The sequence below is a fragment of the Halichoerus grypus genome, chromosome 2, assembly GCF_964656455.1.
Source record: "Halichoerus grypus chromosome 2, mHalGry1.hap1.1, whole genome shotgun sequence".
Taxonomy (NCBI): domain Eukaryota; kingdom Metazoa; phylum Chordata; class Mammalia; order Carnivora; family Phocidae; genus Halichoerus; species Halichoerus grypus.
In genome coordinates, this window is record NC_135713.1 from 41894445 (window position 1) to 41912026 (window position 17582).

General features: G+C 57.4%; 1 protein-coding gene across 5 annotated transcripts in view; it reads left to right on the forward strand.

Annotated features, from left to right (window-relative positions):
* SYNPO (synaptopodin) overlaps window positions 1–17383 on the forward strand; it is a 36842-nt gene extending 19459 nt beyond the window's left edge. The window contains exons 1-4 of one of the 5 annotated variants that reach the window (XM_036113551.2): window positions 1464–1625; window positions 7010–9363; window positions 11630–11686; window positions 14537–17383. In XM_036113551.2, the coding sequence (XP_035969444.2) occupies window positions 7342–9363; window positions 11630–11686; window positions 14537–15223 (2766 nt within the window). In that variant the 5' untranslated portion in view covers window positions 1464–1625; window positions 7010–7341 and the 3' untranslated portion in view covers window positions 15224–17383. Of the gene's footprint in view, window positions 1–1463; window positions 1626–7009; window positions 9364–11629; window positions 11687–14536 lie in introns of those variants that run through there. The other 4 variants (XM_078066744.1, XM_078066745.1, XR_013445560.1 and 1 more) reach the window with 4 other exon arrangements.
* Window positions 17384–17582: the final 199 nt, after the last annotated feature.

Consider the following 17582-nt stretch of genomic DNA (forward strand, 5'->3'; position numbering starts at 1 on the left):
GGCCTAAAGGGATGCTGCCAGCTAAGGCCCACGCCGACTTGAGAGCCCTCTTCTTAGGTTCCCCCCAACCCACCCACCTGCCTGATCCTAACCCACTTCCAGCAGAGAGACCAGGAGTTGGGCCAGGCCCGCTTCCCCTCAGGCCTTGGCTCCTAAACTTTCTCAACCCATTGTTTCCTCTGACCCCCTTCTGCTCTGAGGCCCCGGGGCCAGCTTGAGCAGGGGTGGAGCACTGATCTCAGGAGTCTGGATGGATTGATGAGGGCTTCCTGGAAGAAGTGGCAGTTGGGCTGGGCCTGAAACAGTGGTTGGGGAAAATGAGCTCTTCAGAAGGAAGGGGCCCAGGCTTGGAATCAGACTCCCAGCTCCAACTCTGCTCTGCCTGCCCCTTGCTGGCTGTGAGACCTGGGGTGAGCTCTCTAATTCTGTGGGTCTCTTTTCCCTCAACACAGGCCAGGGAGCCTCCCTTATGAGTTACTGTGAGGTTTCAATGAGAAAATACATGCTCACCCCTTTGCTTAGCAGCAGCTGGTGCTCCTCACATGTTGGCTATTGTCATCCTCATTGACTTCATTGTTATTCTGCAAGCACGCGTGGAAGGTGTTGGGGATAGGGGAGAATACAGAAAGGAAGCCTTTGAGGCCCCTGCCCTGGCGGGGGCGGGGGGGGGGGGCTCCTGCCATGTGGGTGGGGGGGAAATAAGACCTAGACCGTGATTGCTGCGGAGCAAGACCTTGGGAGGAGGCAGTGTGGCCCATGGGATGGGCCCTGGACCAGGCGCTGGGCCCCCCTGTTTGAATTCCAGCTCTGCCTCTGTCTAGCTGTGCAGCCTTGGGCAAGTCACTCCACCCCTCCGAGCCCGTGTCTCCTCTAACGTGGGTATGAGGGTACTGCTGACCACAAGGGTTGTTATAAATGAAGCAAGGACCTGGCATGTGGTGAGCATGCCCGAAGGGTAATTCTCACTCATATGAATAATATGCAAAGCGATGAGGGTATTACGAAGTGGTGCAGATAAAATGCTGGTGAGGCTTTTCGGAGGGAATAGTGGCATTCAAGTTAGGTGGGCAGGCTGGGGTATGTAGAAAGGATGGGAGCCGGGTTCCAGGTAGAGGGGCCAGGGGCAGACCACACGGGGGAGGCGGGAACTCACAGGGGGCGTGTGGGAAGCACGAACCATTGGGTTTTCCTTGGCCGCTGCTGAGGGCACAGAGAGCAGGTCAGCAAGCTCTCAGGCCGGCTGTGGTGTCAGGGGCCCTGAATGCCAGGATGAGGACTAGCTGTTGGATCCTCCACATCCTGGGGAGGCAGGAGAGAGAAGTGAGCGAAGCCAGGCAGAGGAAGATGAATCTGGCAGCATGGGGCGGGTAGATTGGCGGAGGAGAGACTGGGGGCGGAGAGGCCATTTAAAAAAGCTGTTGCAAAATCGGTTTTCCTGATAAAGAGCTGGGCTGAGTCATCTGTGGAGGAGAGAAGTCTCATCCAGCTCCTCCGTTGCCTTCGAAGTGGGATTTTCCTCTCTTTGTCAGCGGGGCAATTGGCTGCCTTTCCCGGAGGCTTTGAAACCGCGGCCGGCTCAGCATCCAGGGGGAAGCTGGGCTGCAGGGAGGACCCAGCTGCAGTGAGTAAGAGGAGAGCGCCGCAGTGCCTTTGTGGTTTGGGGTGTGTGACTTAGGGCATATGGCCTCCCTCTCTGGTCTCAGTTCCCCTCTGGGCATCAAGAGAAGAAGCATGTGATGACTTCTGCCAGCCTGTTAGTGGCAAGGCTGGAGCTAGGTCTGGGGCTCCCCATTTCTGTCCTTATGCATCGCCCATGTCCTGGCAGTCCTCCTCACCTTAGTATGAAGTATTCTCCTGAGAGGAGGGCTGGCAGCCTGCTGAGAGTCAGTCAGGTTGCGCTCCCTGGGCCTTTGGCATGGATGGAGAATCCCTAGGGAATGGAGGCTGCGTCATTTCCTCCTTGCAGCTGGGAGGATATGGGGCAGGGGATGGCAAGACGGCCAGGCCATTACTCAGGCCCAGTTCATCTTCCTGCCCCCAGCCGAGCCAGAGGTTGTGCAGCGGCCAGCCATTGGTTCCTTCCTGACCCCGGCAGGGGGGCAGTTTACCCAGCCTGTTTACCTGTCCCATTGCCAAGACTCCCAGGCGGCCACAATGGGCTGCCTCCAGCCAGTCTCTAGTCCCACCTCTGGCTCCCTGTCCCACTCCACCCTACGTGGGGCCTGGGCACTCCCATTGACGGCAGCCGTGTGAAGAAGCATTTCCTTGAATTCTCTCCCTGTCCTGACCTTCTGCTCTGGCCTCCCTTCCCCTGCCCCACCTCCTTCCTTCAGCTCCTCCGTCCAGACAGGCCTGATGGTCAGCAGACCAGGCAACTGCCTACAGGGGTGATCGGGGTGGGAGAAAGGGCTTATCCTTGCCTAAGCACAACTGGAACTCAGGTATCCTGACTCCTGATACCATGCTCTTTCCACTCCACTGGGCTTTCATCTCCTAGCAGTCATTTCTACTGTAGTAAGAATGAGTTCTATCAGTTCTTCCCCTGAGAGGAAGAAGGGAAAGAATGCATGGGTTGTTCTAGGCAGCTGAGATGGGAGAGGGCACTGCTGGGGACATGGACCATGAGACAAAGAAACAGGCTGTTCTGCAGAGCCTCGTCCAAGAGCTCTGGAGTTTCTATTGGTGTCCGTCCCTCCAAAGTCTGGGTCTAGAAGGCAAAATGGTTAGGAAATGAGACTCAGCAGCCAGACTTAGAGTTTTGCATCCCAGCTCTGCTACTTGCAAGTTGTATGGCCTTGGACAGGTCTCTCTGAGCTCCCTTTTAATTTGCAAACTGGGGAGAATAATAGTGCTGACCTCTCGGAGTTTGGGGGAAGAACTGAGGGGGCTGATGCGTGTAAAGTGCACAGCGCGGCCCCTGCACGATTGCAGCATCCAATGTAGTCCTCACTCTGCCAGCTGAACTTGGGGCTTCTTGTCTCCCTGCCTGTTTAGGGAGTTACCCCTGTTGGACCCAGGTCTCCTGAGCCCGGGCAGCTCTTCCTTGTGTCTGCCCTCCCCCCTTCCTCTCTTGAACGCCTGTCTTCAGAGCTCCTGATCCATTGTCCAGAGCAGATCTTTCAAGGGCCAGCACCCCGCCCTGAAAAGAGGGGGCATTATGGCTTACACAGGCCCAGGCCCCAGCCATGCAGATGGGGGACTCGGTCGAGGTACCTGTCCCCCCTGGCCCTCAGCCACCTCCTGCTTCTCTGGCATCAGGGAGCACCATCTTGGTCCTGGCTGGCTGGGGCCTGGCCAGGGGCACCAATTCCTGCGTCTGAGGGATGGTGCACAGAACCACCTCCCCTGGTGCCCTGAAGTGTGGGCCTGTGGGTTGCCTGTGGCTGGCCCAGCCCCCCTTCTCTCAGCTTTGTTTGTGCAGGGTGGCAGAAATCGGCTGGGTTGCTGGCAGGGTCTTGCCCAAGCCTCCTGCCGGATTCCTTTTCCGTGGAGTCATTGCGGGCTGGGGGTGGGGGCCCAGGAGCTCCCTCGGAGGCAGGGCTCTCTCACCCCTTGGCCTTTTCCCCTGCCCTCTTCTTGTCTCAGAACAGCAGTGGGGGGGTGGGGGGAGTTCCAAGCCCAGCTGGGGGTCAGCAGACAGAGTCCTGGCCCAGAGGCCTACTCTGCCACTCTTTCCCTCTCGCAGCCTCCCAGGCCCATTTAGCCCCCGAGGGCCCTTCATGCTCTGACATTTTGAGCATTTTCAAAACCCATGGCCTTTAGAACCAGTCTGGGGATAGGATGGAAGCAGAGAAGCAAGGAGAAAAACAGGCAAGTGCAGGGACATTGGGAGGTCTGGATTATTCAACCCTTGAGGGACCTTCTGAGAGCCTTACACTGTGGGAATGTGTTTCCCAGAAAGCCTGTTGCTCTCCGGAGTCGTGCAGAGCCAGCGGGGAGCCAGCCCCACTACTTTCTGGCTCTGTGACCTTGGGCAACTCACTGTACCTCTCCGAGCCTTGGTTTTCTCATCACTACAAAGTGGATAATAGTTCATGCTCCGTAGCGTTGTTGTGGAAATTAAATAAGACAATATGTTTAATCAATGTTAGCAATTGTGTCATAAGAAACCCTGGTGGGACGACGGACGTGTATCCTGACCACGCCCCAAGGGGATGTGATTTGTGTCTGTGAATCTCTGCAGGGCTCTCAGGTTGGAAAGAAAAAGCTTTTTATCTACGTGTCAGTATACGTGGCAGTAGAGGTTGGGAGTTAATGTAAGGAGTAACTTTATAGCAAAGGAGCGTTCATTAGTGAAAGGCAGCTCTTTAGGGCCGTGAGCTCCCCATCAGTGGGGTGTGTAAACAGAGGCTTGTAACTCAGGGGCGTGGTCTTAGGGACACGGGAATTATGGGGGCAGTCGGACCCAGTGGCAGCCATCCCCGAGACTCTGAGGCTGTGTAGTTGGGGGCAGGAATCCCTGCCTCTCCACGACGCTGGAATCCCCTGCAGGTGTGACCTTAAGAGAGTCACATTCCCCCTCAGGATCCTGATCTTGGGAGTGAATCTCCCTTGCCAGAAGAGGCTCTGACCCCTTCCAGGGACGAGAGTAGGGTCACCACTGAGCAGCTCGTCCCCGGGGAGCATGAGCCCTCTGCGCTGTCCCCTGGGCCTCATGACAATGCATGACCTCATTGCAGCCTCTCAACCCTAACGGCAGTGCTTTTATCACTTCTCCTCAGTTAAGGAAACTGGCTCCGAGAGGTGTGCTGACTTGCCAAGGTCACACAAGCAGCAAACAGCAGAGCCCAGATTCGGGCCAGGAGTCCTGGTTTCTAAGCAGAGCAGAGGAGGCAAGCATTGCATGAGCCCAGCAAACCTCTCAGGTCCCTCCTGTGTGGCCGGCTCGCCCCTATCTGAGACCCCACCCCTGGGCAGCAGCCTGGCCAAACCCACAAATCCTTCATCTTTTACAGAGGGGGGGATCCAGGCAGGAGAGGAGCCCTACCAGGAGGGAACAAGTGTCGGGGTGCACAGGGCAGGCTCTTCTGGACAGGTGGGCACAGGTGTATGTGGATGCGAAGCCAGATCTTGATGGGAGGATGGGAGGAGGAGGTGGGGACCAGAGAGCTTCTGCTATGTGTGGGCATCCCTGCTGACCCTAGTGTGACTCTCTGGGCCTCAGTTTCCTCATCTATACAATGGGGGTGGTGTTCAAATGGCTCCTTTGTAAGGGCCCTTCCAGCTCTGGGAGTCCATGAATTCTGAGCCTCGCTGGCAGGATGCCTGGAAAGACTGTCCCTGGAGACCCATTCAGCATGTCATGGCCAGTGCTAATGAGGGCATGGTAGGAGGGAGGGCAGGGTCAGATTCCTCAAGAACTAATTAGCTTCCCACAGTAGAGAGGGGCGGGGGGAGGATGACAGGGAAGAATTTTCCCAGCCACTGACTGAGCTGTTAGCCATGGACACAGGCTATCTCATCCATCTGTCCATTGGTCCTTTCGTTCATTCGTTGTTCAATAAGCATAAATTGAGCACCAACGGTGTACCAGCTGGGCACCGGGGATATAAAGAGAAGTGGTTGCCTACAGTGAACTTACAGATTAACGGGTCTGACACCAGCCTGATCACCGACCTCAGGCCCCAGACTCCACAGCCCTAGACTGAACCCCCCCCCCACCACTGCTTCTGTCTTCCGTACCTCCCAAAGGGACCTTCTGGGACAAGTGGGCAACTTGAGCATGGGTTGTGAACCCAGAGAGAACTGGTTTTGGCCCCGGCCTTGCCGCTGTTTGTTGTGTGACTGTGGATGAGTTACTTAAAAGCCTCTGGACCTCATTTTCCACTTCTGTAAAACAGAGACGGCAATGTTTGTCTCCCAGTGTCCTTGTGAGGACAATATCAAGTAATGCAATGTTCTAGGATAGTCGCTGCTGAATTTAGCCCAATGCCTTACTGTCATGATATTAAAATATGAGAATTTAAAAACGATTATTTAAATAAAAGTAAGAAGAAACTCTGCGAGAAGAAACTGGTCGCAGTTGTTACTGATTTGTGGTGGGGGTGCTCAGGGGTGGAGGGACATTTTTCAGTAAATACTTTTTGCTTTTTTAAATTTTTGAATTTTTAGACCATGTGAATGCATTACCTATTCTAAAAAGAGGAAGTGTTACTGTTAGTGTTAGCAAATGATCACACTGTGAGTTTGAAAGTGTAAAGGGCCCTAAGACAGGCACATAGAAAATGTCCTGGGGGTTCATTCATGCCTTCAGTAATGCCTACTGAGTGCCCACTTTATGCCAAGCACTATTCTAGAGGCCAGGAACAGCAGGATGACCAGGTCAAACAAGGTTATTGCCCCCTTAGAGCTTATATTCTAGGTGGGGTGATTGATGATAAACAAGGAAATGATAATTCCAAATTATGGTGAATGCCATGAAGAAAATAAAACAAAGAGATGGTGGGATAGGAGTGGGGAGGACTTATTACAGAAGAAGATCCCTCCAGAGAGTCCCACATGGCAAGAAGGAACCAATATGAAATGCCACCTGGGAAAAGATCACTCCAACCAGAGAAAAGAGCAAGCGTAAAGGTCCTGGGGCAGGAAAAAAACTTGGCATTTTCAAGGAATTGAAAGGATGCCAGCAGGGCAGAGCCTAGTGAGTGGAGAAGGGTGGTAGGGGATGAGTCAGGGTATAGTGGGCCTCTACTGCTAGGATGAGGTGTGCTTGCTGAGTTTGATAAAGTGCAGTATTGACAACCTTCAGGGGGAAGCCAAATGAGGGGCCAGTTTATCCTGAAAGGGTAATCAGGGGAGGTTTTACACAGGTGGTGGCATTTGAGTTGGGCCATGATTGTTGGGTCAGGGATCTTTATGAGGAGAGGGGATTCCAGGAAACAGTGAGTACAGATCACATTCCAGAGGAAAAGATCATCGGTAGGAGGGACACGGTGGCCGTCTGTCTGTCTCTGTACCCGTGTGGCTCAGCATTCCCATTTGCTAACTGGACCTCTGTCCCTCCCTACAGCCTTGGGCCCGAGCACTAGCCTCACTGAGCGAGATCTGAAAGAGGCGAAGGCCCGGAGTCAGCAGATCGCAGCCCAGCTGACCACCCCTCCCAGCTCCAGCTCCCGCGGCGTCCAGCTCTTCAACAGGCGGCGGCAGAGGGTGAACGAGTTCACCTTGGAGAACCACGGCCAGAGGGGACAGAAGCCCAGCCAGGAGTCCGTCCGAGTGCCCCCTGCCAGCCCCACGGGCTATGCCTCAGGGCTCAGCTTGAGTCCCACCTCACTCCCTGAACCAGGCCCTCCGAGGAACGCCGACAGCCAGAGCCCTGACGTAGGGGTCCCTGCTCACAGCATGGAGGGATGCTCGGAGAAGGCCAACTTGCTGCGGCACCTGGAGAAGGTGGCCAGCGAGGAGGAGGAGGTACCCCTGGTGGTTTATTTGAAGGAGAACGCAGCCCTGCTGACGGCCAACGGACTGCACCTGTCCCAGAACCGAGAAGCCCAGCAGAGCCCGGCAAGCCCGCCGACGGCTGAGGTCCACAGCCCGGCTGCAGATGTCAACAAAAATGTTTCCTCACTCAGTGCCACCCTCATCGTGCCAGCCTCTAACAGCACCCACAGCCTGCCGGCCGCAGACAACAACCAGAACCCCCCGGCACCTGTCACCCCGCAGAGCCTGCCGCTTTCAAACAGCCAGCAGCCCTCGGAGGCACAGCTCCCTCCCAATGGCACGGTGTCAGATTCCAAACCCGGCACCCTGTGTTCCGGCGGGCAGCCCCCGGAGCCGGCTGCGGAGGTGAGATCCAGCACACTCCTAATTGATAAGGTGTCAGCTCCACCTACCACCACCAACACCTTCTCCAAAGAAACGACTCCCCTCTCCAGCTCCGGGACCCCAGCCCCAGATTTCATGTCCAGCTCCCTGCTCATCGATATACAGCCCAGTGCCCCAGCGGTGTCAGCAGAACAAGAGACGTCTGGGTGGGCGGCCACGCCCACGCCCGCCAAGCTATACAGTGAGGTCCACTTCACACTGGCCAAGCCCCCATCAGTGGTCAACAGGACCGCCAGACCCTTCGGGATCCAGGCGCAAGGGAGCACCAGCCAGATGGAGCGGAGCCCCATGGTAGAGAGACGACATCTCGGGGAGAAGGCCCTGGCTCCCCAGCCCTCCAGCATGGCAGACAGGAGCCCTCGGCCACAGAGACACGTGATGTCCCATAGCCCCATGGTGGAAAGGAGGTCTGTGGCACAGCGAAGCCCTGCCTTGGAGAGACGCCCCTTGGGGAACTTCACCCCACCCCCCACCTATGCCGAGACCTTGTCCACGGCCCCCCTGGCTTCCCGGGTTAGGTCTCCCCCGTCCTACTCTGCCCTTTACCCCAGCTCTGACCCCAAGCCTTCTCCTCTGAAAGGCCAGGCAGTTCCTGCCAGCAAGACGGGCATTTTGGAGGAGTCGATGGCCCGCAGGGGCAGCCGGAAATCCATGTTCACCTTCGTGGAGAAGCCCAAGGTGACCCCGAATCCAGACCTGCTGGATCTGGTACAGACGGCCGATGAGAAGCGGAGGCAGAGGGACCAGGGGGAGGCAGGGGTGGAGGACGAGCCCTTCGCGCTGGGGGCCGAGGCCTCCAACTTTCAGCAGGAGTCAGCACCCCGGGACAGGGCCAGCCCTGCGGCGGCCGAGGAGATCCTCCCGGAGTGGGCCTCGTGCCTCAAGTCACCGCGCATCCAGGCCAAGCCCAAGCCCAAGCCCAACCAGAACCTGTCCGAGGCTTCCGGGAAGGGGGCTGAGCTCTACGCCCGCCGCCAGTCCCGGATGGAGAAGTATGTCATCGAGTCCTCGGGCCACACCGAACTGGCCCGCTGCCCTTCGCCCACCATGTCCCTGCCTTCATCCTGGAAATATTCCACCAATGCTCCTGGCGCCTTCCGAGTGGCATCCCGGAGCCCAGCTCGGACCCCGCCCGCCTCTCTCTACCACGGCTACCTGCCTGAGAACGGGGTCCTGCGCCCCGAGCCCACCAAGCAGCCGGCCTACCAGCTGCGGCCCTCGCTCTTCGTCCTCTCACCCATCAAGGAGCCTGTCAAGCCCTCACCGAGAGCCGCCTCTCCTGCCAAGCCGAGCTCCCTGGACCTGGTGCCCAGCCTCCCCAAGGGGGCCCTCCCGGCATCCCCGGCCCTGCCTCGGCCCTCCCGCTCCTCACCGGGCCTCTACAGCTCCCCCGGCCAGGACGGCCTCCAGCCCACAGCCGTGAGCCCGACCTACAGCAGTGATATCTCCCCCGTGTCGCCCTCCAGGGCGTGGTCTCCCCGCGCCAGGCAGGCCCCCAGGCCCTCCTTCTCCACCCGGAATGCTGGGATCGAGGCTCAGGTGTGGAAGCCTTCCTTCTGCTTCAAGTAAAGGACCCCGCAGGGATCCCACTGCCTGGCAGGACCCCCTCTCTGAGGGCTGGATGGACAGCAGATGTGGCTGGAAATGGCACCGAGCTGAGGGTCCGGAGTATGGGGCCTCGGGGCTCAAAGGTTGATGCTGCCACCAGCTGGCTTTGTGACTCTGGCCAAGTCACCTCCGCTCTCTGGGCTGTGGCTGCCGCAAGGGTCCTTAGACTCCATGTCTGAGGGATCTGCCGTCCCATACCGGGCCGGGGGGAGGGTCACGAAGAGAGAACTCCCTCAGCAGGCCGAAGTGAGGCTGGGGGGCTTCCTCGGGCCTTTGTGAGCTGTAGGGATGCCAGCGTCTTGCTGGGGAATGGCCTAGAAGGGGACCCCAACATGGGCTTCTGGAACAAAGAGAGCGGGCAAGTGCCTCCGTGCAGCCAGCCAGCCAAGGGTCCGCCTTCTCAGCCGCCCCAGCTCCTGGCATCCTTCTGCCTGTCGCTGGCTTCTTACCTGCACTGGTCTGTCTCCTCCACCTCTGCCTTCTGGACACCGTTTCCTCTCCGCTGCTTCAGAGAGCTTCGCCTCGGCCGCCACGTTTTCTCCTCTCGCGGGTTCTTCCGCTGGATGAGGACTCAGCCCGCCACGGCTGTCTGACGCTTTCCTTCCTGCCCCTCTGCTGCCCTGCCTCCCTGTCCTCTCCAAACACCTGGCTCCACTCTGGGGACCAGACCTCGGTCCCGGTTCCACCTGGCTGGCCCTCCATGTGCTGGGGCGTGCGAGGTCCCAGGGAGTCCCCGAGAGGAGGAGGGCCCCGGCAGTGTATCCATCGGCTAGCTTGGCTTCAGCCTCAGCCGAGATCTGCCCCGGTGAAAGCAGCTCTCTCTGTGCAATGGAGGGGGCCACGGGGAGAGAGGCCAGAGAGGGGGGTCTGGCCCCATCCCAGCCTCCCTTTTGCTGGGTGAGTCTGGCCAAGTCACTTTCCCTTTCTGGGCCTCGGTTTTCTTATCTATACAGTCAGTGCCCTTCTAGCTGTGACCATCTGTGAGGATTGAGGGGATAGGGCTGGAGCTTCGGGAGAAAGGCCTTGGAAGTGATAAGACAGTCCCCTGGGGGGAAAAAGGAGGAGGCAACAGGCTGTTGTCATAGAACCGTTGGAGATGAGAGGTCTGTGAGGGTGTCCCGGGGAGGGTGTGGCTGGAACGAGCTGCTGCAGGAGGCCAGGGGCTCAGAAGCCCAGGCTGGGAGGGTGCAGGCCGGGAGGGCCCGGAGACCGTAGACGCATAGGAAGCCAGGGCAGGAGCACAGCAGCTTGGTGGGACAGAGGAGGAGACCTTAAGGTTTGGAGGAAAAGCCTGGGATTTAAGAGATCTGGATTCTAACAGATTAATTCCATGTGTTTCCTTGGTTCTCAGTTTCCCCATACAGTGAGGGTGTTGAGTCAGGTGGTGTGAGATCCTCACCACCTCTGACATGTGTGATGTGATGCAGCCCCCAAACCAGGCTTTGGGGGGGGGGGAGTGTGAGAGGATACAGACGCAAGAGGCAGAATTCAGATGGAAGCCTCCCAAGGCTGGGGGCCGAGCACCACCCACTTTCTCTTCCCCAGCCCTATTTCTGGGCTCCCCAGCGGGGCGAGGGGTGGTGGAGGCGGTGCCCATGCTGGGCTGAGCCTGCAGTTTTCGTGAGCTCTGGGCTCGTCTCCATGGGAACGGGGGGTGCCTTCCTAGTGAGTTCATTCTGCCCGGAACTTGGGGGCATGCGTGGGGGAGTCGTAAGTGAGCTCAGCTTCTTCATGCCAGACCCCTCCCAGGACAGAGTGAGGCCCCTACCCCAGACCTCTGATCCCTTCGACCCCTGAGGGCCAGCAACGGAAGAGCCCACCCTCCATCCTGCAGCTCCTGTGGCCAGGCTGGCCGAACTCGTCCTCCAACTTTGTTTTCTCTCCTGTTCTCAATACACTCAGCCTCAAATCTGTCTTGCTTTTTTCTTTCTTCCTCGCTCCCTGGTTGGTGGTGCGGGCTCTCCCCGCCTTCCTCGCTGATTCTGGCCTGGGAAGTGGGGGAGGACGACTCCGTTACTGTGTGTGAACGTGTGGCGTGTCCCTGCGTGCTGTTTGCGACCGCTGTGTGTCTGGGTCTGCCGTGGGTACGGGGATGTGGTGGCCTGGAAGGGAGGGTTGCCCTCGCTCTTCCCTGGGCCGGCGCGTAGGGAACCATCCATAATCCTGTGTAAATCCTTCTGTTTTCTCCTTCTTCCAGAGTTTGGCCAAAAAGGCTAGAGAGCATGGGGAAAACCCACAGCCCCTTACAGTCCAGGTTTGTTTGAATTCTTTAAAAGTGGAATGTAAATGCCTCTTTAGCAGAGCATATACTTTCTGGTTCCCTCAGGCCCCCCTCCCCCTCTCCCTGTTATCTTCATCCGGCAATTTCCCATATTCGTCACCTCCAGGCTCCTGAAAACAGTTTCTGCCCCTGGTGGAGAGGAACAAACTGCCATCAAGTGTCACAAGTGGGTTGTAGTCCCAGATCTGCACCTGACTCCTTGTGTGACCTTAGACAACCCCTTCTCACCTCTGGGCCTCAGTTTCCCTTCCATACAAGGAAAGGGTTGCAGAAGGCCATCTGGGAGCTAGCTCCGTTTGGTCTTTGACGGTTCCTGTCTGACTGTTCTGCCCAAGCCTTCACCCCACGCACGTGCCCTGCAATGGGGCTGGTGCTGGGGTAAGTGGGTGCTGCTTTCTGAATTTTCACCCTTGTGCATTGCCAGGGAGTTCTGGCTTATATAAGACATTGAGAGCTTTGTCAGAAAGTGAACAGTCCTGATTTCTCACAGCTTTTTTGTACTGTGCACCCCACCTCCCTCACTGCACACAGAGTCAGTACCCAGACATGGCAGTTCCGATGAGGTCACGCTCTGGCCCACCTCCAAATGATGAGGAACTGCTTACCACGGCCTAACCTTCCACCCCAGGCTTGGGAACTGGCTGGCCCGAGCCTTCCCCTCGTGGCCACCAAGGTCAGAGATAACCCTTAGACATTTCAGACAGGTATCATAACGCCTCCTGTCCCAGCCTGCCATTTTCCTGGCTGCAGAGCCCAGGTCCTTGTGCGCCCATGCTTGTTGACGGGCTGGGATCATGAACTCTTGGCCCCATTTCCCACAGCTGGGCTGACTGAAAGCGTCCTGGGATGTGTCACAGAGCAGCTCCCAGGGTCTCTGGCCCACATAGACACAATTCTGATCCTGGAGTGAAAGGGGTGGATCCTATGCTGAGCTTTAACTTTTCAAATGGATGATTGGGGTCTTGGATGTCCCCAGGAGGTCCCTAGGGGTCCCTCCAGCATTACCATCCCATGAAAAATCTCCTAGCCGGAATGCTGTTTAAGGGGCCCCATTCTGACTCAGCTCATCTAGTAGCTAGCTGCCTTGTAGGGAGAAAACATAACACTTTGCTACTTCCTTTTGATAGGGAGAAATCAGATTCTCATAGGATGAGAGGCAGACTGGCTTGACTGTGGCTGATTCCTGATTGGATGAAAGAACGGATCGCATGAATGGTTCTAGATGTTGATTGGGTAGAAGACGCTGAATGCACTGGCTAGTTCTGGACTCTGAGGAACGACTGCTGGTGAATCTGTATTGGATTGAAGGCTGAGTGGACTGGTTTACTGCTGGAATCTGATTGGATGAAGAGTTGGGCGGTTTAGCAGATACAGGCTGGCCATGATTCCCAAGCCCTGCACTTTCAAACCAGTTCTCCACACTGCTTTAGCATGGTGTAGCCTTTGAGCAGGAGGTAGTCTCTCTCTCTCTCTCTCTCTCTCACACACACACACACACACACACACATCCTGGTGGGGTAGAACACACCAGATAGTTATTTACACCTCTGAACTTCATGTTCATCCTTGTAAAATGGGTGTGATAATGCCAGCTACTTCATCAGTGTGTTATGAGGATCTAATGAGACATAAAGGATGACATGGAAATTTGTGGCCTGGAAAATCCCTAAATAGGTAGGAAACAGGTACAGTAGTGTAGAGCAGAGCAGTGCTTTATCACCTCAACGATGTTCACCAACTTGGCTTGACCGAAGCCACACTCCCTACCCCCTGCTGGCAAGAGGTCCAGTCAGGAGAGTGTGCTGCCTAGGGCACAAGGACCCAACTTCCTTCTGTGTGCCCACCTGTCAGTGGGAACTTCCTCTCTGCTCAGGGTATGCAAGGAAAAATTAGGAGGTGACCGTGGCAACATGGCAAGGGGGTTGGGGCTAAGAGGGCCTTTCCCTAAGTGCTTAGTAATAATGATCAATATTATCGTTTTACATTTTTATTTATTTATTTTTAAAGATTTTATTTATTGAGAGAGAGAGAGGGAGCACAAGCAGGGGGAGCAGCAGAGGGAGAAAGAGAAGCAGGTTCCCTGTTGAGCAGGGAGCCCCACACTGGGCTGGATCCCAGGACCCCAGGATCATGACCTGAGCCGAAGGCAGACGCCAACCCGACTGAGCCACCCAGGGACCCCTCGTTTTAAATTTTTAAAATAGATAATACGTTCATATCTTTCAAAAACCTAAACTAATATAAAAACTAATACATGAAAGCTTCATTCCCACTCCTGTGGCTGCATACCTTGCCCTGTTGGCCCCATTTCCTAACAGCGACCCACTTTGGCTAGTTTCATGTGTATCCTTCCAGTATTTCTTTATGGTAACTAACATCTACTGAGCACCCACTCTCCTCCAGGGAATCTTTCAATCCACGTAATGTTCTTCCACATGAGTCATCTCATTTAATCCTCACAACAGCCCCCAAAGAGTAGGTGCTGCTATTATACCCCCATTTCACAGAGGAGGAAACTGAAGCCCAGAGGCTTCTGGTTGCATCCGTTGCTGAAACAACTTGCCCAGGTTCGTTCAGTAAGCAGACGGCTCTGTGTCCGAAGCGAGCGTTCTTAACAACTAGTCACCTGCCTCCCTGTTAAGCTCAGGAGCAGGCAGCTCGGGCTGATCCGAGGACGGGGGCTGAGAGCTGGGGCACCCTGCGTTTTACTGCAGGCAATACTTCCCTGAGTCGGGTGGACAAAGCAGACGCAGTCCCTCCCGGAGCCCCGGGCTAGAGGACCCCAGCACTAACGCCTGCCCGCCCTCTGTGCTCTCTCCCCAGGACCGCCGGGAGAGCCTGCCCACCTCCCCGCCCTGGACGCCGGGCGCCTCCCGGCCCCCCAGCAGCCTGGACGGCTGGGTGAGCCCGGGGCCGTGGGAGCCGGGCCGGGGGAGCAGCATGAGCAGCCCCCCGCCGCTCCCGCCGCCGCCGCCCATGTCTCCCTCGTGGAGCGAGCGCTCCGTATCCCCGCTGCGACCCGAGGCCGAGGCGCGGCCTCCCAGCCGTCAGCTGCAGGCCCTCCTGGCGCGAAACATCATCAACGCCGCCCGGCGCAAGAGCGCCTCCCCGCGGCCGGCGGGCGCCGAGAGCCTGCGGCCCTTCTCCCCGCCCGGGCCGCCGCCGCCGCCGCCGCCACCGCCGCCGCCGCGCCTGCGCTCGCCGCAGCCCTCCCGGCCCGGCCCCGCCGCCGCCGCCGCCGCCCCCGGGGCCACGTTCGCCCCGATCCCGCGGAGCCCGCTGCCCGCCGGCCCCTCGCCCTGCGCCAGCCCCCGGAGCCCGCTGCCCGCGACGCCCAGGCCCTTCGCCTACCGCCGGTCGCCCACGGACTCCGACGTGTCCCTCGACTCCGAGGACTCCGGGGCTAAGTCGCCCGGCATCCTCGGCTACAACATCTGTCCCCGCGGGTGGAACGGCAGCCTGAGGCTCAAGCGTGGCAGCCTCCCCGCCGAGGCCTCCTGCACCACCTAAAGCCTCGCCCGCTCCCGCTCCGTCCCCACCCCGGGAGGGCTGAGCCAGAAGAGTTGTGGGGCTTGGTAGATCCCAGCACCACGTCCGGGGGTGGAGGGGTTGGGGGGGGGCGGTGAGGTCTGGCCGCTTTGGACAAGGGGTAAGGGGAGGCATGCTCTGGGCTTGGGGCTGGGGTAGTGATCCAAGCTTGGGTTCTAGCCCTTATTCTATCATTCAGTCATTGTGTGGCCCTGGGCAAGCCCCTTCCTCTGTCCGACCCTCAGCCTTCCCATCCGTTTAATGAGACTTGGACCAAGGCCATCTTCACAGGTCTAAATTTCCCCTCCCCTCCCCATCAATACACACACGCACCCACACACACCTGCCCTGAAAGAGTCAGGGTATTGTGTGTATGGACCCCTAGACTCGCTCTGGTTCAGGGTTCCACAGTCCTCCCTCCCTTCCTGGCTCTGCTCTCTGGAGTCTGGCAAATGAGGGGTGTGTTCACAAGATCCTAGGCCTCAGTCCCCTGCCTGGGCCCTGGCTTGACCATCCGCCTCCCTGGCACCAAGTCCCAGGCAGGAGCAGCTGCTTGCCACCCCTTCCCAGACAAGCTCTATTTTTACCATGGTGACCTTTAGAGAGGTCTCCCAGGCCAGCTCAAGGTGCCCCGCTGGCCCCTCGGGAGACAAGAGGTGGAATCTTTCCTCCTCCCAGGTCCCTCTCACGCTTTTCCCGCTCCGGCTTAGACTGTCAGGGCCGCTTATCTGCCGCCAGAGGGGAAAGCTGGAAGGTGATGACTTATGGCCCCGGCCCCAGGACTTGGGCCTCCAGGAATGCTGTAGGTGCCTCCAACCCATCTCTCTCTTCTCGGCCCTTTCATGGCAGGTTCCAGGCTCAACGCTGAGCTGGGGAGAGAAGAGTTGATATGGAGCTATCTGCTCGCCTGTGACTTTACCTAATGGCCCTGAGTTTGAGGTTGGCCACTTGGAAAAGGGGAGGCAAGAGTTCCTTGTTATGGGAGGTATTCAAGCAGTAGCCAGGATGCATAGAGGAGATTCTAGTAGGAAGTGGATTGGCTCAGATGACCTCTGAGGGCTCTTCCAGTCCTGAAATGCATTGCATGGGGTTAGGAAGGGAGGCAGTTGGTGGTGGAGGATTGATTGGGCAGAATTTGGGGGCAGATGAGCATGGGTGGGTGAGGGAGGGGTTAGACTAGTCTGCCTGTGTTTCTGGCTCCTTGGGAAATACCCCATGCCTCAGTTTTAGGCCCCAGTATCCATATCATGCCCAGATGAGTGGGCACTGTTCTGCCCCATCTCTTTCCTGTTACACTCTGGCCTAGCTAGTGCCTGGTGCCCAGTGACCTTGAGGAGCCTGGCTGCAGACTCTGGCCTGTCCCTTAGACCTGGGTGGTTCTCATTCCAATCCCAAGGAGGGACACGGGAAGAATGCGGCTAAATTCTATAGCTTCCAAAATTGGCTGGGGGTGCCCTCTAGAGGTTCAGAATACCAGCTTCAGGATACTAAGCACAGAGGAGGGTGGGGATGGGGCACTGGACTTGACTGAGGATCAAAGAGATGTAGGATAAAAGATTAAGAGAAAGGATACCAGGATGTTGCTAACGGTGAGGGACTGAGTGTGATTTGGGGTTAGGGGTAGACTTACCCACCCAGGTGGGTAACATCAGGTGATGTTAGACCTGAAACTCCCACAGAAGGCTAGGGAAAGCTGGGGTCAGGGTGGGAGAGAGTCAGATGGGGGTCTTTGGAATTAAGGAGTGATCCCAGAGGGTGCCTAGGGCCTAAGGATTGGGAACACGGGCCCTGACGGAGGGAAGATAAGGGAGTATTCCTGCTTGGTCGATGATGGTCGATGATGAAGTCCCCATCTGCTTCAGGGTTCCTTTGTAGCACGGGAGACTGGGGCTAAGGGCCCCTTTCACAGAAGAGACGCTCTCAGGCCACTGGTTGATGCAGTGGCATAGAAAATCCACTTCTGCTTGCATTTCCCCAAAGAGCCAGCAGAAGGCAGCCCTGGAAAGCTGCCGTTCTGCCTGGCTGTTCCTGTCACTGTCTTCTCCCCCCATCCTCCCCTCTAGCCCACTAGACACTGCCTGTGTTCTGCCTCTTGCCTCCTGCAGAATTCATCTCTGGCCCTCAATAAATGCTTCCTGCGTACTTCTGCCTCCTGTGTCATTTTCAGCTTCGTCTAAAGCCCCTCCCTTCTCCCCATGGAACAGTCCGAGGGATTCTGCGGGGACGAGAATGTTTGACACAGGTGGGATGGGAGCTTGGGGCGTAGCAACCCTGGAGAGACGGGGAACCACGGAACAACTCCAGGCCATAGATGAGGTCCCAGGGTTGAGGTCCTGATCCT